Consider the following 21,271-nt stretch of genomic DNA (forward strand, 5'->3'; position numbering starts at 1 on the left):
CTGCTGGTGTATGGAGTGATTTCTCTTGGAGATACACTGATGCATGCCATTTTAGCTTGCATTTTTCCTTCTTGTCATTCTTCTCTCCCAGCTTGGACTGTAAACTCGGAGAAATCACTGGCAAGGGCTGGGTGAAGGAGCCCTGAAAGAATTGCTTTGAGAGTCCAGTTATTCTAATTTAATATCTCCAAATGACCTACAGGTAGGTGCGGGGAGCATACTTCCTGCATCTGCAGGGTAAGCAAGCAAAAAGGGAATTTATCCTTTGTCTTTGATGTTATTCAGCTAAGGAAAGTTAGAGAATTGAGGGGAAAAATCAATACAGGTTCAAATTGGGCAAGAATCAGGTCTGGTATAAAGCAGGGAGTGCTGGTGGAGCGCTGTGGTACAGGGATGGATGCTGACAGGCAGCCTGAGCCATGAGCATGTGGGGGAATCCCCCTGCAAAAGGGGATGGGTAATTTATAGGGTACAGCATATAACAGCAGGGAGGTAATTACTGCTGTATAGTGCCGGGGCAGTCACATCTGATGCTCTGTGTAGGCCATATAAAAGAGCTCAAGATAAGAAAATACAGAATGATGAGGGAAACTGTGGTTGGGAGGCAGAATGAAGGATGCTGTATGTCAGATGCATTGGTTGGAATGCAACAAGTTTATTTCTTCATGGTTTTAAATCATATGTCTTTGATAAGGAATGCAGCCATTGGCCCTGGTTTCCAGGTCAGGAATGATGTGGGCTCCCTGCTCTACACCAGCATCAAGGCAGAATAGCCAGCAGAAATGGTTTAACTACTTTATGGTGTTTAACTAGGCAATTACACTTACTTTCCTCTAGGTCTCAGAGAGCTTTACAAGAGGGACTTGCTCCCCAGGTCATTGTTTGGACCTGGAACACGAGGTGCAGAGGAAAACCTTAGGTACGGGCAGGGCTGGGAGTTGAGCTGAGTCCATTGGATTTCCTCACCTGTGCAAAACGGCATGGCCAGATTTTATCTCTTTTAATTAACACCATCCCCTCAGCTGCTTAAGAGAGACTAGCAGGGCTGTAAATGTTTTCACCATCTTTCACTGAGGAAAGTGGGTTGTGATCTGGCCAGTGGGGGGAAGGACCTTGTGCCCTCTGCAGGGCTTGGCCTCATCTCACCGGTGGGCATAAAATGAGCCATGCAGGTGCTTGCAAAATTCATGAGGGTGGGCCCGTGAAGTGAAACTAATTCAAAGATAGGCATGAATCCCTGCACGGCACCAACTGGCGGAGCCACCGTTTGTGCAGCGCTCCAGGCCAGCATTGCTGGCAAAATGAGCCGGAGGATGGAGGACCCCTGCGCTCCCCCGGCTCTGTGGAGGACTGGCAGCCTGGTCTGGTCAGGATGCCGTGCCTGCCCCATGCTGGCTTCTCCAATGGTCTTCCGTGTTAAATCCAACTAGCCGAGGGGAGATGAAAGCTGTGAAACTGGCAAAGCAACACCAGTAAGACAGGAGGGTACGGGGAGCGGGGGGGCTTTGGATGAAAGGGCAGAAAGTGGTGGAGATGCATCTGTTGCAGCTTCTGCTCAAAGCAGACTAACTGAGCCTATGCCTGTTTTGTTTGTCCTCTCAGCTCAGTGGTGCCAGCTACTCCTTGCTTCAGAGCTGGAGCATTGAAGTGTAGGTATTCAGGGCTTTAAAGTGCCTTTAAAATGTGGTCTAGGAGGAAAGGAAACTTCTGTTATGGAGTGATACTCCTCTCCCATCAGCTGCAAGTGACTTTCTCTCTCTCCAATCTTCAAAGCCTTGTGGTGGCGAACAGATGAGTGGACATTGGCCTTAAACATTGCTTGGTACAAAAAGACACCGGCTTTGCTGACTGAGGTGCGTGGCAGGTGTCACGGTCACAAGAAAGGGGACACCGGTTTCTGGCCCTGCAGAGGCAGGACTGACAAGGTATTTTTTCCACCCTTTCATCCTGTGGTTTTGGTGCCTGTCAACAACTAACTGCACATGTGCAGGGTCCTAAGTTGTTGACCTTGGGGAGGGTCTCATCTGATGCGACCCCAAAATGGTCCCCGTGTGACCACCCGGGGATACACTGAGCCCGCGCAGAACCAGACCGCACCTACCCTCGCACAGCATCGCACCCACCATACGTATGCATGAAGTTTCTTGGAACCCAGCAGAGCTTTTGAGACTTGGGCTGTATAAAAATGGTGCCACCGGAAGCTCAGGTGGGACCACCACCACCACCAAGACACCCAGGGTGAAGAGGACCAACAGGATGCCACTGGATCCATGCGTGGTGATATTTCTTCCCTTTCTCTCTCTCTTCCCTCTCTCTTCTTAGAAACGTGTGGCATGGGACTTGCTTATCCAGTGAAGTTACCCAGTTAAGTAACTGCCATTGAGTTATTGTATCTACCCACATGCCTTGTATTGTGCACCAATACATCATAAAACTAGTTGGCTGGTGTCATTTCATCTTAATTCAGCCCAAGAGGATCACGAACTTGGTTGTTAGTCCCAAGGGGAGGGAGCTTGTCCTGAATGGCTCCTTTCAGGTTGTGACACTTATCTAGCCCATTCCCACTTGGTAGAGTGCCTCACAGGGTAGAAATGCTGCCACCTCTCCATCAGTGATACCAACCTTTGCATTATAGGGGTTTTGGTGCAGCACTATTACCCTTTGGGAAGTGGAAGCATATTTGAAACAACCATGTTATCCTTCAGTATCACTTTGGTCATGACCAAAGAGTGGCTCTGCTGCCTCTTGGCTGCTCCATTGTATGTGTTTTGGGGCAGGATTCATCCTTTCAGTGTTTTACTGGGATGCACTGCAGGTCAAAAGCCCAGACGGCTGAAGTGGAATTGCCTTTGGTGGTTCAACTGTGGGAACAGGGGCTGCTAGGGTGGTGGTACACAGTGCCCAGCAGGGTGTTCACCCAGCAGCACGTAGCATCCCTGTGCATCTGCATCCATGCCTGTCCCCAGCACCCCAGCAAAGCTCCTAATGAGCTCTGGCAGTCCCCGTGGCCAGCCAGGGGCCGACATGCATGACCTCGTTCTTAATTACCACCCTGTGGCAGCTTCATTTGTATGGGCAGCAGGGTTCGCAGACAGCGCCCTGTCTGCACAGCCGCTCGGGCAGCATGCGGAGAGCCATCACCCCACCACAGACGAGGTGATGCTCTCCAAACCTGCCCCTCCAAAATGCTGCTTCCTCCCCCTCCACAGCCACGGAAAAGGCATTTTCAAGGTATTTGGGCTCTTGCCCCTTTTTCCCCTTTGCACATGCTTGCATGCACGAGGTTGAAGGTTGCCAACCTCTGCAGTGAGCATCCTCTTGAAAAGGGGTGAGTGAGCCAAGGGCTCAAAACGCCATGGTTGTCTTCCTTGGTGGGGGCTCGGGGAGGGCCACGGCCTGCAGCAGTTGAGCCGAGCTGATCTTGCCCCTCCACAAGCGCCCCAGAAAAAAACCTTCAGCTTTGAAACCTTGCCAGCCAGCTGCAGGCTTGCCCGGCTGCTGTTCTCCTTTTACATGTTTTATAGAGTAATTTGTACTATATTTACACAACGGTGATAAACAGTTTTTAAAATGGAAGCGAAGAAAACGCTGTTGAATGAATTGTTACAAAAAAGCCCTGTTTGCCATTCCAGCAGGGGGAAAAAAAGGGATAAAAATCACCATCCCAGGGACATGCTGTTCATCAGATCTGGGTATTTTTTCCCTTGATTTGTGTGCCTAATGTGAGAAGAAGAAGTCGCAGATGCATGCTGAATTCTGCAGGGAACATATGCATGCATTTAAATCATTTACAGCATTTACTGGTGCAATTGTAAAGCACATTATTTTTCTGCATTTGTAATTAGGCTCTGAACAGATGGTGAAGGACTGTAGCTTCTGATTAGACAGGCTTGTGCTCTGTTGGACGGCACTGTGAGAACAAACTGAGCTGAGAAAGTTTTCCTCCTAATTTATCATGCCATGGTGGGGTGGTAGAGTATCTGGGGCTGGCTGAGCACGAATTTCAGTGTGCCTGTGGCAGGCTGGGCAAAGCTGAGCGAGCCAACAGGTCTTCTCCCTCTTCCATCTCTGCTTGCTGATGGATGGGGTACACACCTCCACCCCCACCAGCTCAGCTTCAATTCCAGATTTTGTAACCTGTCTCGCTCTGCGCTGCATAGCTTCAGGTACCCAACAGCGCAGGATGGAGCATCTGCTTTGACAAATGCTTTTAATATGAAGCAGAAGGCTTGGGTTTGAGAAGAGGTTTTAAAGTGAGAGCAAGCTCCAGGCTTGTGGCTGCGTACGAGGAGCAAGCACATGTGCCTGGTGTTAGCTCTGCTCTTTGGCATCACCTTTTTTCTGCCACCCTAGTGAGTCCTTGGCTTGATGAGGTGGGTAGAGCTCTCCTGCACCTCTACTGGGGGCAATCTTGGGAGCTTCAACAGCAACATGTGGTTGCCCCATTGGATCTTTAGCTCTAAGACCTGACTCCCATTTTAAATGTATCACCTCGGAGACCTGCTAGCCTCATTTTTGACCTAAAACAGCAGCAACAGCTCTTCACAGACAAAGTGCAAATAACTCCATGCTGAGCCTGCGCTCCCTTGCGTGCACCCTCACTTCAGCTGGTCGGGAGTCACCCCTCACTATTCCGTAGTCACACAGAGGAGAATTTATTAGGTATTATTTGTACTTCCTACAGGTACTTATTTTCCTGGCTTATCTCTTTAAATTACAGGCGTGTGAACCCAGCCAAAATGCATTAAACAAGAGGCAACTGGAAGAGCAGAGCAACACAGAAAAGGAGCACGCCGTGGGCCTGAGCAGCTCAGGTAGACCCATGGGACTGGCAGCTGGGTCACTGGGTGAGCAGCATAGGTGCCCCCCCACACCCCCAGGTTTCCTCTGAGGAAACCTCTGTGTGACCAAATTTACTTTGTGTCCCCTTTGCTTGTTCCCTCCCAGCTGTGCAAATGGCAATCACCTCCCCTTGTGTTTTTATCTTGGTGTTTCCCTGGGTTCACCATCAGGGTCACACACAGCGGTTGCCCAAGAGCTGGCCAAGAGGGAGGTCATCTTCTCCTTGGCACAGCGATCTGGGCAGCCCCTGACACCGGACAGGGGAATGGTGGCATGTGGGAGCAGGGCACCCTGGCCTGGGCAGGGGCGATGCTGGAGCTGCCGTGTGGGTGCTGTGCCTGCAGATGGCACCTTCTACTCTGCTGAGGAGGAAAGAGAAAAACACCGGAAAAAACCTGTCTGCTAAGGTAGGGCTGGCTGAAAGCTAGGAGATGCTTTTGGTTCGTGGCACGAAGGGACACGGGGTAGTCAACCCCTGGGGAGTAAAGGACCCGGCTCCCAAAGCTGCCCCCCCCTCACTGTAACTGCTTTTGCTCAAGATTCCCTGTCACAATCATCACCAAACCATCGCTACTCTGTGAATTTACTAACATTCCCTGTCAGTAGGAAACACCTAGGGCTGTTTCAAAAGCCAGTGAAAAGCACCTCCAGCCACTCAGAGAGTTGTTACGAAGGGGTGGTCTTACTGTCATTAACCCCTTCTGGAATATAGCAACCCTAGCCAGGGGTCACTGGGCTCTCCGTGACCTTAGCAGAGGACATGTCCTGCCTGCTTCCATCTTGGGCTACAAAGGGAGCCAATGCATTTTGCAAACAAGTTGCTTTGGTGTCTGCAAAGGGCTGAGCTTCAGGGCTTCGGCAAGGTCCATTTGGGGTGGCCCTGCAAGGCTTTTTGGAGCTCACACCTTGGTCCTTCTGGCTGCAGCTCCGGCTATCTAGTCCCCATTGCCCTAGCCCAGCTGGGGATGCTTGGTCCAGGAGTGGCTCAGCTGCTGTCAACATGAGCTGGCAGATCCCTGATCAAGCATGCCACATGAATTGGGTGTATGCTTCAAATGTGTGCCCAGCTCCTGCCCTTCCCACCATCTTTAAACATATTTGCTTTACCCTCTGTATGGACTATCACCCTACAATAATGCAATTTGAAATGTGGTACTTCTGTATTTCTAAAGCAAAAAAAGAAACCAGCTGCTTTTCAGTGCTTTTCTTCTACAGAGAGAAAAAAACGCAAGCAATCCCTGAACTTTGCTCAGATTCCTCTCCAGCCTCCTTCACTCATAAATTCCTAAACAAACAGCATGATCCTAATATTGGCCTTAAAATTCTGTGTGAAATGGACCTGGAAATTAATTTCACACCGGAAGAAACGGCTCACCGTCAGCCACAGCACAGGTGGTCAAAAAGAAAACCCCGCGACTGCTGTACAAATTAATTCTGCAACTCGGGTGAGAGGGTAGCACAGTGGGGAGCTGCCTCCCTTGTGCTGCTGTCCCAACGCACACTGCCATGTGGGGTGCTGGAAAGCCATGGGTGGTGGAGGATACCTCCATCCCCAAGGAGCTTGTAGCCTGGGGAGGCAAAATCACCATGTCCCCCAAGAAGTGAGAAGCAAGGGGCTTGGGCTGCTTCTTCCTGAGCAAAAAGCCCTCCTGCACTTTTCACAGGTTTTATTTACCGAAAGAGGATGGTAGTTTGGGGAAGTACGTCAAAGGATACTTGTGGGAGACTCCTGGGGAAAAGGAGGTGTGAAGAAATGACTGACGGTACAATATTGCACATGCTGGCTGTCAGGCAGCTGATGTCTGTGCAGACCCTGGGGTCCACAGCAGTATGTGGTCTGTGGCAAGCAGAGATAATTCAGTACTTAGCTGGGCAGAATTTTGCATGTGCCTGCATTTTACCTGCTTTCCACGTGATATTTTGTCTGTTTAAAGATTTAGAGATGAACAGCCATCCCACCTGTTGCAGCAGAAAGGCCAGGGAAGGCAGAGAGAGGAGTGATACACTATAGGGATAGCTGGATGGAGAAATGTTCTGTGGTTAGATAGAAAATGAGAGGAGGAGAAGCCCTGCAGTATAATTTCAAGGTTGAACAAGTGGTGCCAAGAGGCTGGGAAGGCTCTGCCTAGCTGCTCCACTTGCACAGGCAGGGTGGAGAGGGGAGGTCACAAGATCTGGCCAAAAAAAAAAAAAAAAAAAAAAAAAGGTTTCTCAGTAATGAGCCCATGGAGAAAGGCTGGGATAGCAGGAGGGACAGCCCTCCAGCTAGCCACTGTGCTCTCTGCCTTGTAGGGTTGGCACTAATTGTGGTGGTCAACGGCAACTGGGAGCATCCCTCTGCTCACAATGCATCGCTTCATTTTATTCCCTTTTTTCCCCAGCTATGAGCTTGTTAAAAGGCAATTGTGATGGTGCATCCCCCACTGGCTGTGTCTCAGAGCAATGTTGCTTTCCTTCGACAGGAGCTTGGGAATGTCAACCCAGTAAGTTGGTTTGAGGTCCTGCCGGCACGCAGCTATTGCTTTTGCTGCCTGATTTAAACTAAGATTGACAGGGAGATACAGGTCACAAGATACTGAATTCCCGTGGGTTTTGTAAACCTAGGCAGTGAAATCCCAGTAGTCCTCGCCCCTCTGATGGAAAAGGCTGCAGTCTGGTCTCAAATGGGAATTGGACCAGGAGTCCAAGCCAGACCTATGGCCAGGAGGAACTTGGCTTCATTAGAGCCGACATGTAAAAGAGGTGACAGGTCTTCAAACTGGTCAGGATGCGAGCTGAGAGCCAGCTGCCCAGATTGCACGCTGAAAGCTGTGGTGTGAAGCCAAGGCACAGGAACTGGGCAACGATTAAGCAGAGGAGAGGTGTGCTTCTATTTAAGTAGGAACACTGACCCAAATTTATCATGAGAGTCATTAAGCAAGACATCACTTGTGCAAAGTCAGAGTGGCCACAGACAACATCCAGGCCTGAAACAGGTCTTCAAGTTACTTAATATATGGGTTTGCTTTGGTTGTGTCCCCCCACCCCACTTTTTGTTGTTTCTTCCTGTAATTAGTTCCCTGACTTTATGGATGTGGATGGGATCGGCATGGTGCAGGTATCCTGGCTGTGTATGCCCTACCCCGGGCCGATGAAGAGAACAAGGGAGGGAAGAAAAGCCCAGGAGAGATAAACCACGTGGGCTGGCTGGTGGTGGGCTCAGCTCATCAGGATGCTTGGAGCCCCGCACTTTTTACGCTCCATGTGACCTGCAACTTTAGGACAAGTTAAGGTACTGTGGGCAAATCCTTAGCAAACCCAATACAACCCAGGTGTGATGTGAGTAAATTATTTGCCAGCACCTCAGTTAACTGGAGACAGCTCATTGCACTCAGCTGTTAGTCAGGGACTTTTGTTTTTAACCCAAAGCAGCTGCAGGTGTGCCACAGCTGGCTCTGGTGTGCAATATGGGGCTTAGCACGCCCCTGCCCTGCAGCTTAACCCGATTTGGGGGAGGCCCAGCAAGGGGAAGGGGGGATCCTCATCCTGGGGGCTCTCCACAGGTGAGGGGCCACTGCAGAGCCCCCATCCCCAGGGTCAGGGTGAGGGCAGCAGTACCAGACCTCTGTCCAATTCAAATCAATTAGCCCAGGAGCTGTGGTAATTGCATAATTAGTAGAAGCTGCTCAAAAGAGGCAAGGGCTTAATTATCCCCTCCTGCTCCTGCGGAGGCACTTGCCCACTGCTGCTCTAGGAGGAGGGATGTGAAGGTGAGTGGATGGGAACGTTCCCGGCATCTCCAGGCAGGGCTCCAAGAGGGGCTTTAGCAGTACAAACTGCGCTTGTTTAGCATTTTAATTAAAGCTGCTTGTGATGGGGCCTGGTGGGAAGGAGGTAAAGCTCCTTCAAGGCACAGGTGATGGGAGGCTTGTGTACGTGTGTGCAGCGGGGCAGGACCCGAAGTCCTGGCCCCTCCTGGGGTTGAGGCACGTGGGGGGTGGGCAGGACCTGAAGTCCTGGCCCCTCCTGGGGTTGAGGCACGTGGGGACGGGTGGTGTTGCAGGCTTCTTTCTATGGTTTTGTTGCTTCCAAGAACACAAGAAATGGGGTAAAGCGGTGGGATTTGGCTGCCTTCCTTAAAGTTGCATGTGGCTCGAGCTGTAGGCAGGGATTTACCCTGCGACCTCCTCTTGGGTTTAGGAAAGCTGGGAGGGCCTGGAGGAGTGTGAGGGGTTAGGTGGAAACATGCAGGGGTGGCATGGCAAATGCAGTGCCGTGTCTGTAGAAACTGAGGTTCTGAGCACTCAAGGGAGAGGAGCTTGGGAAGAAATACTACTGAACAGCTCTCCTGGCATGCCTGCGAGCGCGGTGCTGAGGCCGGCGTGCTGCCCGTATCGCTTTCCCACTCATGTATGATTTATGCGCTCCCTGGGCCTGCCAGCTGCTTTTGCACCGAGGTCAGAAAAAATAGCAATAATGACCGAAAAAACAATATTAAACCCAAAGAGGCTGAGCTTAAACTTCACGTGGCCAGCTCCTGCCTCGGGCTGAAGTTGCATTTGAAGAGACAACTGCTGTCTCGGGGTGCACCCTGCCAGCCCGGGGGTGCGCCGGGGGTCTGGGGGTGGCGTGTGTGGGTGGGTGCAGCCGGCGCTGAAATACCCGTTACCTGGGCAAGGGGCGCTGCGCCGCCCGCGTCAGCCGCCGCTCGGGCTCCTTCCCCACCCCTTCCTCCTCCTCCTCCTCCCCCCGTGGCGGCTCACTCGGCTGGCAGGGCGGCGGGGCTGGCAGCCGAGGAGGGGTGGGGGGGGGTCATGGGGGACCGCCGCTGACACTCGGCACCGAGACCGCCGCCGCAGGTAATGCCCCGCGAGTTTGCCTTATTCCGCGTTCATTTATTTAGGGGGGTGCGCGGAGGATGCGCGGGGCCGCTGGCACCCCGCACGCCCCCTCCCCTGGGGCCAGTTCGCGCGCCGTCCTCCTCCCCAAACCCCCTGTATTTGCTTCCACCGAGGGGACAACTTCTTTGGGGTGAGCGCTGCCGTCGTTATAATTTTTTTTTTTTTTTTTGGGGGGTGGGTGGGGTGTCGTTCAGAGCGGTGGTTTCAATGGCAGGAGGCGGGAAGCACAGCCTTTCCTCCTCTCTAGAAAAGCAAAAAAAGAAAGTGTGTTGGTGCCTACCGCCTTGCCCCCGAAAGAGCAAGCGCTGCTGTGTGCCCCCCCCACCCCCCAACCCATCCTCGGTTGTAATTTGGAGTTTGGATGGGAGGAGGCGGGGTGCGGAGCTGCAAAGTTTCTCTGGCGAGCGGGGCTGCGGCTGTCCCGCACCGGGGGCGCGCACCGGCCGGGCTGCCGGCAGCGGGGTGCTGGGCTCTTCTGGAGCCCTCTCAAAAACCTATTAAACGGGCAGACAGCTTTGCAAAACGACAGACTTGCCCTGACTGGTTTCTTTTTATTTCTTAAGAAAACACTTTATTTGAGATTTATTTTTTCTTTTTTTTTTTATCCTGCCACTCTGCTTGCTCCTCTTTTCCTTAATCTCTGACAAAACCGGCAATCCTCTTTTCTTGAAATAACTGTTTTCCTAACCACCTCAATACCGACCCCTGTGTGCATCCAACTTAGCTTTGGCCCGACATCTTTCACTTCGAACTGTTTGGAGTCGTTGCCGGAGCCTTTATTTACAGAAAATGCCCAAACTTCAAGAGTCTGGTCCCTGTTAAAACAGGGCAGCTAAATGACATTACCCATGCTTTTAACTTGCAGAGTTTGGGGTTCGTTAGGGGCGTTTCGGCTCCAAGTTCTTTGTGGCAGGGGTAGCTTTTCCTTTAGTGGTGTCTTCCAGTTTGATCTACCTGCCACCAGCCCCTTTGTTCTGGTCCATGATTTTTGGATGCTGTGTGAGGATAAATAATAGCCTGTACCCATCTGCAATTAGAAATATGGGTGTGGGTGTTCATTACAGGCATTTAATTGGGAAAATATAAAATCTGTGATGTTGGTAGTAAAGATCTGGTAAAAAAAAAATAATTAAAGGCTGTTGACAGAAAAGGCAACAGTTCTTTACTTTTCCCTCTCTCTTTTTTTAAAAAAAAAAGAGCTGGGGTGGCTTATTTGGCCAAATGAAAGGATGCAGCAGACAGGATTATGAGCTGCTTGTCCACGGGTGAATAGTGGGGCTGGCTGGGGCAGAGGTGCAGCCCGGGATTTTCCCATGGGTGCCCTATGTGGGAAGGGCAAATTCAAAACCAATCTAATGTTGGCGATGTCCAGGGGTGCTGCCAGCACCCTCTTGCCAACTGCTGTAATTTCCCTAAGCTGCCTTTCTTATTGACTGTTATTTTCTGGGGGAGGTGATGCTGGAATGGGAAGTTTTCTGTGCTGGTGCATGTTTTTTGTTGTTTGGCTTTTTTCCCCTGTGTTGGGGGAAAAGCCCTGTGGGTGGCAGATCCGTTGGGCATGACGGATGTTGAGGGGGTCAGGAACGCTGTCAGAGCCGCTGCTTCCTGGTGTCTGATGTGGTGGGGCTGCATGCAACAAGCCCGGCTCTTTCCTGGGGTCTTCTTGGGACAGGACGCCTTGTGTGTGTGGCTTTGGTGCATGATAGCGCTATGGGATAGAGCCGGTGCATGAATCTTTAAAATATTTTTTTTGGTGGAGGAGAGTGAAGTATTCCTATGGGAAATTCACATTTGTCAAAATGCAGGTGAGTGTTTTGAGGGAGGGAGTTTTACCATTGCCTCTCTTTCTCCTCTGCCCTGGGGAAGGATGAGAGGAAATCCCTTTGCAATTCCATTTTCCTCCTCCGTCCCTCTCCCTCCCTCTCCCAGCACAAAGCTCTCTTGTTTCAGAAGGCAAACTGTAGGTTTTGTAGTGCCAAGTCAAGATCGTGTCGTGAAAATACAATGCCTTGTTTTAAGACCAAGTTGTAAAACACTCCCTTTATGGGAAACTGTAAAAATTGATGTTCTCCTTCTTTTCTTTTCTTTTTTTTTCTTTTTTTTTCTTGGGTAATAAGTGGGAGAAATGATGTTTGCAAGAGGTGGGAGCTGTGCAGCTTGGCTGTTTGCTGTATCTGGGCCTGGGAAAGATACTCGGCCCACAGGCAAAGAGGCTATGTGTCCCTCCCAGGGGCAGACATGAATACGGCAGGAAGGTAGCACCAGAAATGGTTTCTGCTGCCCAGCTGCAGTGATCTCCAGAATAATGTCCATGATATGGTAGCTTCCCTGCTGACCTGATGGAGGTATGCAAAGAAAAAGGGCACTGCAATCCTCTTTGGAGCACACCTCGGGAGCAGCTGGGGTGGTGAGGACATTGTAAAAAGGATTTAATTTATAAAGTTTCTTAGATGTTCTGTGCAGATGGTCTTGAGCACAGATTATTTTTAAATTTAAGAAGCTTTAGGATATGGAGTTGGCTTGATGAGGGGTTGGCCTGTGGCCTCTCATTAGGGTGTAAAATGTCCCAGCTGCTTGCAGCTGGGCTACTGCAGCCTGACTAATTTAGCTGGAGGTTTGCTTTGTGAGCATAAATAGTTCAAAGTGCATCCCAAAACTTCTGTGTTTTTTCCCACTACAGTGTCCTGCTTCCTCCAGTAAGACTTTTAATGGTGTTACAGGAGGGTGAGGGTTAGTTTGGAGCTTTTGTGGCCCTAGACCTACAAACGTGAAAACTCATCCCTTCATGCTTGTATTGCTATCAGAACCCAGGTTCTGCAGCTGAAATGGGGAATCCCAGTGGTCAAGGCTTACCCAAATCTTGCAGATGTCCTGGATCTTGCCTGTGGTTCACTAATGACCAGGACGCTATAGCAGGCACTGGAGTAGCGTTTGTGCACAGGCTGTGCCATGCAGCATGCTGAGCTTGAAGCTTTGGTCAACATGGGCAGGAAATCTTTGGTCATGGAGCCTGATGGCTTTCACTCCCTGAAAATGTTGGTACGTGGCTATGGTAGGTGCTTGCTAATTATGGTGTGCTCCATAAGTGATCAGAGGGGTCATCCTGGATGCACATCTTCTCTTTTTCTGCTAGATAGCCTTGCAGAAGCATCTGCTTGAACCCATGCCCCAGGGCCAAGGACCTTGCTGGATGTGTCTTGCAGTGGAAACTTTGATCTGGCCGTGGGAGGGCCATAATGTCCCCTCTCCAGCCTCTGCCAGAGCCAGAGTTGCAGTGAGGCTTTTTTCTGTCCTTATCCTGAATTGCTTTGCCCTGATCTGTGCATTTGATATAACAGCTGCTTTCCAGGGGAGAAAGATGTCCTGCTTGGAGTATGTTGGGGAGAAAGTCACTGAGGGCAAAATCCTGATAGAAATAGGGGGATATGCTGGTGCCCAGGGTGCTGCAGCTTTGAAAAGGGCACGTAGCAGAGGGACTGGACACCTTAGAGGGTTCTTAGTCACATCTGGGGTCCTAGCAGGGCTTGCATGAACAAGCCTGTCACTAGTGATGAACTACTGTCATTAATTCAAATATCTTCATCTCTGCTAAATCCCTTTGTCTTTCAGTTTGATCCCCTGCTCTTGGGGATAAAGGGATTGCGGTGGTGGTGGGGTTCCTCCTAAGTAGCCCCATTTCCTTTCCCTCTGCTGTCTCTACTACTTTGTTTTTTCCCCCCTCTTAAAATTTCAGCTAGCGAGTGATTAGCCACAGCGTGCCCATGGTGTTGCTCCATCAGGCAAAGCCTCACTTTTATTAGCTTGAACAGCCAGTGGGCCTTGAAAAGGTCTGTTGCAGCAAAGTGCCTCTCGCTGAAAGTTAAGTGAGCTTTGTGTGAAAGCAGCAAGGACACTTCTCTCTTGATTTGGATGAGGCAAGAAATGGCCTGAGAGCTTTTGCAGCTCAGGTTGCTCAGTGTGAGGGTCGTCAATTTTTATTTTATTTTTTTCTTTTCCTGGTTTGGGTTGTGTTGGTGTTTTTTGTTGTTGTTTTTTTTTTTAAAAAAAAAACTCTTCTAAAGCACCCTGTTTTTTAAGATCTACCTTTCCAGCCTGCAGTTTGAGTTACCAGAGGACTGAATGAATAGCCTTGTTGCTTCTTTTTAGTGATGCAAGCAACCAGCCTGGAGCTTAGGAGTAGCTGGAGACGGGGTGAGATCCTGGGTGCACGTGTACCTGGGGTCCTGTGCTGACAGGGCTTGGAGTGGTGTCTGCTGCTATGAGTGTTTGCCCGGGAAGATGAAGTTCGATAAGTAACCCATCTTCTGTGGCAGGGCTTTGAAACGTAGTTTGGTTACTGATTGTCAAGAGCTCTTGGTTTTGTGGTTGATGTCTTGCTTTTGAAGTTGATGCTGAATTTTTTTTCATTGTGTTGCTTGCGCTGTTATGGGTGTACTTCTTAGAATGAAGCTTATAGCGTGCTTGCTGCTGCTGCAAAAAAGTGATGCTTGTGTTCAAAGCTGCACCGGAGTGTGGCAAGGAGGGAGGTGCCTGCCTGGTCCCTCTGTGTCCCTGCAAGCGCACAGCCCTGCCGAGCCTCCCGCTTTGCTCCTGTGCAGTAGGCAACAGCCTGAGCCAGAGGGCTGGAGCAGTAGGTATCTGCTGCATGTCTGTTAAGTGTGCTTATTATTCTGTAAATGAAGTGGGCAATATTTAGGTGAACACTTTTTTTTTCTTTAATTTCACTTCACAGATGTCTTCTCTTCTGTTTTTCCTTTAAAAACCATAAGTGAAACAGAAGTTGCGTGCTTGCATCTGAAGCATTGCAGGCAGGAGTGCTCCAGGATATGTAAGCACAGGCTGCGTGGCAGCGTTACAAACTCACTCAAAAATGTTGTCAGAGCCTGAGGATGCTGTACACCTCTCAACCATCGTTCTGATGGTGGTGCTTGCAAGTCCAGCCAGGCTGCCACCCGGCCTCGGGCAGCAGGCGAGCCTTCCTTCTTCTAGGCAGGGCACAAGAAGAAAGTGTCTGGCCTCCTGTTCACCAGCAGGCTTTGCGTCAGGCTGTCAGCATCTTCACTTTTACCACTTTGTCCATTGCTGTGTGCTTGCTTTTTAAGAGTCTGGAGAGAGGTTCCTGTCTTTGAGACCAGGCTGCATGTACCGCTTCACTGAATTCAGCTTTCTACCTCCTCCTAAGGCAATAACTCCCACCCTTCCCCCTCCTTTTTTTTTTCTTCTGTTTTTGGTTGTTGGTTGTTTTTTTTTCTTTAAGCTAAGCTCTGTTGCTGTTGGCTGCTTTTCCACCTTTTCATCCCACGCTGGCATCTGCTCTGCAGCCCTGCTGCTCCTTTGCTGCGTTGGGTCCTTGTGCTGGGCTCTGTGTTGGTGCAGCCAGCCTCTCCAGGAACCAAGAGAGCCAGGAGCCTGTTAGCTTGGTCTCCATACCCCAGCCCAGTCTGCCTCTTATTTAGGAGCTGTGGTTCCAGCTTAAGTGAGGCTTTGTGATGGAAAATGGTTGCTAGTCACCATGGGCATCATAGCAACCTGTGCTGGAGACTCAGTAGAGCCAGTGCTGCCCCACTCAAAAAAAAAAAACCCCAAAAAACAACCAAAAAAACCCCCCAAAAAACCCACCAAAAAAAACTCACCACAAAGCCAAACCCCAAAAAACTCAAACACACACCCACCCCCCAAAAAACTCCAACCAACAACAAAAATCAACCACCAAAAAACAAACGCAAAACTCGGTCATCTCCTCTTCCACCTACCCAAGAAGGGTGCTACCTTGGCTGTGGAGGGGTGGGTGGGACTGCTGCACTGCAGAGTAGGGGGCCCCTTCCCAAAGCTCCCAGGCTATTATTTTAATATTGCATGAATAAAGAAGTGAATTGGATGCTTGTACTTGTATGTATCACTAAATGACTTTCCCCGGGCATACCGCAGTTGGGGTGTGCTGTGGTGGAGGGTTTGCATGTTGCTAATGCAGAGCTGGGTAGTTCTGAGGATTATTTTATGGCACTTGTAGTGACTTGGAAAACTAGTTTCACTTCCAACCCAGACAAAGTTTTCCTGCGTGGACTGAGAAATTCAAACATGACATTTTCTTCTGGTCTTGGGCTTCTGGTTAAACAAGGCGTTAATGTCATCTTGCAGCTAATGCTTGTTTCCTATGGGTAATCAAACCTCTCACAGAGGAAATAGAATGTTTCCACTCCTCTCCTTGTTTTGAAATGGGAGTAAACTGCTGGAAATGTGGGAAACTTTGGTGTTACTAGTTGTTAGTGAGTAACAGCTCTAGCTTTTTCCCTGCTAGAAGAAAGGTTTAAATACCACCAGTTGGTGCTACCTGGGATGCATAGAGCAGCTCAGACTCACTGTCAGCTTTGTGGGAATCCCCTGAACTGGGTGGGGAGAAAAAAAACTGTATTTCCAACCTCGGATTTGCTTTTGGGGTGAAGGAAGGGGAGAGAGTGTCTCTCACGCTTTTTCTCCTGCAAGCACAGTCTCAGGGCTTAGGTGGGTTGTGGCAGCTGTGCCCCTTTGCTCCCTGTTCTGTGCGCATCCATCCTCCCCCACCCCACATGCATACAAATATGTTAGTCTGTATTTATTTAACAAGGAAATTTTTTCCTTCACTGCAGGGAATAGAAGGAAAAAAAGGCAACTTTTTTCACTGGGAACAAATCTAATTTTCAAGAGTCCTGACAAAATGAGCCATAAAATTACAATATTTCAAAGTGCTTCGTAATTCTAGTGCGGACGGCTCTTCATCATGGAATCTGAAAGCTCAGAAAATATAAAACTCATTAGATTAAAATAAACCACCTACCGCATGGAAGAAAAGCTTATTTATCAGTATCAATTTACTTCTGATTACCCTGTTCTGCAATTTGTTATTTTTAGGAATTATGATTTGTGTATAGCTCATGCCAATACGTGTGTGTGTGTGTGTGAAAATAAAAATTAACTTTTACTTTTTTCCTTTTGAATCCTACCTATTGTAAAGACCTGGCCAAGAAGCATTAAGAAGAAGAAGAAAAGGTGAATTTCTAGTGGTGCTTCCATTTGAGGAGCAGAGGGATGGAAAAAGCTGGGGAGATGGGAGTTGCTGTGCCTCTTCAGCCCGCTGTGTTTTGGCATGAGGGTTGGTGCCAAGCGGTGTGCTTTGAAGAGGATCGTGGGGGTGGTTTCTTTGATGCACGTTTGGTGGTGGCCCTTGTTGGAGCATCTCATGGCTGCTCTTCCAAGGCAGCCAGCTTGATGGGGATAGTGGGCACAGATGGCATGCCCTGGGGAGAAGGGTCTTTCCAGCATGTGGCTGGATGCCTCTGGCATGGTGGGATCCTGGTAGCATCTCAGGGACTTCTACTCGGGTGCAAATGTTGTGGGTGGGCAGTGCTGGCTGCTGGGCTCCCCTCTTTGGGGGACATCATTTGTGCTGCATCACTGGAGAAGGAGCTTTTTGGGAAGGTGCGTACAGTTTTCTCACATAGAAGCCTTTTGGGAAATGCTTTGATTTACACTTTCATTTCTTCTTTATGCTCCTGGAACAGCGCAGAGCAAACAGAGAGGCTGACACTATAAATTCTGAGGCGCAAGCGTTGTGGTGCGGTTTGGGGAAGGGAAGACTGGGTGGGGGGTAGAGGGACCAGGGGTTTGGGGAGTGATTAAAGATGCTAGCAGCAGCTTGATTGTGAAAGCATCTCTGCCAACAAGGCACAGCCTTCGCAGAAGCCACTGCCGCTGCTCTGATGCAGGCAATTAAATGTGTTTTGTATGCATGCGAGCCATTCTCACATGCAAGTGCCCCAACAGTGCACTGAAAAATAACCAATACAGGTGCACAGCCTGGAAACGGATGCATAAGCACCCTGAGAGTGATGTGTAGCCTAGGCCTGAGAAGCAGGAGCATTGCTACTCCAGTGTTTCGTGGAGGTGAGATGCTAGAAGGCTCTTGGAGCCTCATTGCCAACTTCACTGGGATTAATGTGTGCTGTGGACTGGAGCATGTGCTGGCCAGGCTCCATCTGTGTAGCCAAGCAGGTGGGATCTTTGCCACATTTAGGTATGCTGCAATGCTGTTTAAGCAGCAAAAAAGCTACCTCCAGGGCTTGGGAAGGAGACATTTGGGGCAAGTGGGCTGAAAAAACTCTGCTTGACCTGACCCGGTTCCTAAACTTTCAAGCCCCGGACTTCTTTGCAGAGCAGTGTTTCAATAGTAGAGGCTCCTCCAGTTCCCATCCATCACCATTTAATGTGGTTCTGTCTGCCGCTTCCCGTGCCTTGGGGAGCGGTTGCCAGTAGACTGGGAAATCTCTGGTTTAACATTAGTACTTTTGCAGCCAGGAGACAACAGTTAAGTTCCCAGAGATGACTTGCCCAGAGACATTATTATGCTGGAAACTGCACCGAATGCTTCCTACAAAGAGCCTCTTTCAGGCAGAAGGTGCAATTTAATATGCTCTTAGTCACAATTTTTAAGTTCTCCCCAGAGATTTCTCGATCCCGTTCCTAAATTTGCAATATTCGAGTGAACCTTCTCGGAGAACCAGTGAAGAGCTGCAGTATTAATGAAGACAGACAAAATCAGAATGACATTTTAGGCAATTACTTACATAATGAAGTGACTGACTTGGAATATACAATATTTAGATTTATCATGACACTCAAAAAGGGATGCTTTCAACTGCCTTTACTTCTACATCACGTAAATTGTTTTTCCACTGCCCTGTTGCTTTTTAAACATGGTCTGTGAAGCCTGAAAATGTTTCCGCTCGCTTGGGTTGATAGCGGTGCTGTTTTAAAAGAAAGTTAGTGTTTTCCTCGATGGCATTTTGGTGTAGCAGAAGGCACAGGAAGAGCTTGGGGTTGGGCTGCCTTGCTCATCTCCATTGCATCTGCTCTGGCAGCAGCATGATGAGCTTTGGCTCTGCACCCTGGGCTTGGTGCTGGCCAGGGGGATGTGAGGGCCTGGAGAGCACCGTTGTCTAGGTCCAAGATTTTTTCCTCCCCAAAAACCTATCAAAGCAGGGGGAAGATTGAGAGGTTTGGTGTTTTTCTTTGTTAGAAGACACTATTTTGCTTTTGCAAGCTGAATCTAAAGATTTAAAGGGCCTGATATGATGCCTGGCTCCTGGGAAAGAAGTAATTTTTGTTTAGAAACTGGGTTTTTGGATGCTCTGCTGGCACCAAACACACAGAAGTCAAAAACTGGTCAGGGGGATAGAGGATTAAACTGTCTTGCCCTGTCTGTTTTCTTGGGAGATTGGCATGATACGCCTGAAGGTTAGGCAGCACTGATCCCAAATGTCTTCTCAGGCTTGTGCTGAATTTCCTAAAGAGGCACAGAAAAGACCACAGCACCTTTTTTCTTTCCTAGGTGCAGACCTTTTCCTCCCAGAGACCCTTTTGTGGCAAAATAGCTGAAGCAATTAGAATTAGGGTCCTTTCCATGGTGACAGAATTGTTATGAACTGTCTTTTCTGACATATCTAATAGTAAAAGTAAAACATATGTAGCTACTGCTTTGAAGCTTTTTCAGGAGCATCTACTCGTTCTTGCTGGGGTGCAGGCTCCCCAGCAGAGGTAAGGACCACCCTGCGGGGTGCCCACACATCCCTTAGGGTGGTAATGGGGTGCGGACCCCTCTGCCCTTAGCTGGGGTCGCAGCTGCAGCCTGTGCCAGGACAGTGCCATGCTTTGGGGTGACTCCGTGTTGGTGTTGCAGTTGGTGTGTGTAGAGCTGGGTGCTGTAAAGGGAAGGCTGAGCTGCTGCTTTTGGGGCAAGTGAGAAGTGATGGTGGGTGAAGGTGGTACCCTGGGTTTAGGGGTGAACTGTTTCTTTGGGTGTTCCCTAAGTGGGAATCGCACATCACAACAGCTTATTCAGGTCTGTTTGTTTAGTGGTCTGTTCTCCAGGTGCTGTGAGCACTGGTGAACGAAAAGCCTGTGTGACTACTTGTGAATGTAACAAGTCCCTACTTAGGCTGGTAAACTACTTAGGGAGGTGTGATTTATTGCTCATTTCAGCCCTCACGCCTCAGGTCAGTGCTCAGATCTCAAGTGGGAGCTGCTTATGCTTTTAACGATGGGTTCATCTCTGTTGCTGTCACATATGCTCTCTGCTTTTCGTGTTCCTGGGTCTGCTGCTGTGTGGATGTGCTGAGCTGGTAGGAAAATGTTCCCTTGCCCCACGCCTTTCACAGCACCTGCAGAAATATGGAGAGCTTCAGGGATGGGTCACTGAGATGTTCTGTCTGCTTCAGGCTCTGAGAGCGCTGCCTGGGGGTGTCCGTTGTGCCTGTACACTGTGTCTAACACACATGATTTATACTTGCCTCCAGGATGAAATGTTTTAAAATATCCCATGGAAGGCGGGACTTTGAGGTTCTGTGGGGTTGGCTCAGGAAGAACTTGGGTTTTAACGATCTGAAAACCACGCGAGGATGTGGCTGTGCTAAGCGGCTCCCTGTTACTGTTTTATTCTTTTTGCCTTGTTGTGAGGAGTCGTGTGTTGTGGTGAATGTGAAGCCAGGGAAATTTGAGAGGCAGAGTAGGATGCAGGCACATTTGCAAGCCCGTCTGCTTCTAGTGCTCTCACAGTGCCTGTTTTGCAGCCACCCGGGTGGTTTGAGAGGTTTGAGGAGTTATGTGTTGTCCTCTGAAATCCTGGTGCCTCTTCAGTGATTCTGGGTCAAGCTTCCCACGCAGCTCTGCCAAAACAATCCCAGTCCTGATGGCTCGCTGCTGTGTTGCTCCTGGCTTGCAGCAGCTTTTCCTTACCCTCAACATCTTGCGCGATGCTCAAGCAGCTTGTCTCAGCTGGGGCTGCTTCTGCTCCAGTCCTGACCGCAGAGATCGCTGTGCCTTATCCCCTCGCACGAGATGAGCAAATACACTTTGGAAAGTGGAAAATAAAAAATGTATCACCTATGCCAGGCTAATCATGATTTCAATTTGGCGCTTGCCAAGAGGATGGTTGGGGCTGCATGAACCAGGAATGTGATGGTGGCAGCACTCTTGGGGTGAAGTGCCCTGTATAAAAGCAAAGAGTCAACAAAATGTTCATCTCCTGGGTGCAAGGACATGCACGATCCCAACAAAAAGGGATTTCTCTAAGGTCCAAGCTGGAGCAGGGTTGCATCCCTGAGCCTGCTTTGGGAAGACACGGTAATATTCATAAAGCACTGGACTTGATGCTGCCTTTCTTCTTTGACAGGAGCCATGAAGCATCACGCCGCTGCTGGCAATTTTCTGCTTCTCTTGCTACTGGGGCTGGTCTCTCTGGGTAAGTCATCTTGATGTCTGTCCAGTGCTGTGCTTTTTCTCTCTCCCCTCTTCTCCCTGCTTGGACCTCATGTTTGTGAGGTACAAGGGTAAAAATTGCTGTATTTGTGGTCTCCTGATGAATATCTGAAGTCAGAGCAGCATTGCTCTGGTGATGGGGAGATGTGGCTGGTATGGGCAAGCAGATCACCTGTCTCCATTGAATGAAGTCCTGGGGACCTGCATGTTGTGCTCCTATGCAGCTGCTTTTCTTGCAGCCATAAGAGGACACACATGGC

General features: G+C 49.6%; 1 protein-coding gene across 2 annotated transcripts in view; it reads left to right on the top strand.

The window, feature by feature from the left end:
• Nucleotides 1-9,650: 9,650 nt before the first annotated feature.
• Nucleotides 9,651-21,271, top strand: part of CDH23 (cadherin related 23) — a 213,468-nt gene continuing 201,847 nt past the window's right edge. For both annotated transcript variants that reach the window (XR_008824095.1, XM_056352859.1), the window contains exons 1-2: nucleotides 9,651-9,680; nucleotides 20,926-20,994. Coding sequence is in view for 1 of the 2 variants with exons in the window: in XM_056352859.1 (XP_056208834.1) it covers nucleotides 20,931-20,994 (64 nt within the window). In the remaining variant the exon portion in view is untranslated. The remainder of the gene's footprint in view (nucleotides 9,681-20,925; nucleotides 20,995-21,271) is intronic.

This window comes from Falco biarmicus, chromosome 9, assembly GCF_023638135.1.
Source record: "Falco biarmicus isolate bFalBia1 chromosome 9, bFalBia1.pri, whole genome shotgun sequence".
NCBI classification, from domain to species: Eukaryota; Metazoa; Chordata; class Aves; order Falconiformes; family Falconidae; genus Falco; species Falco biarmicus.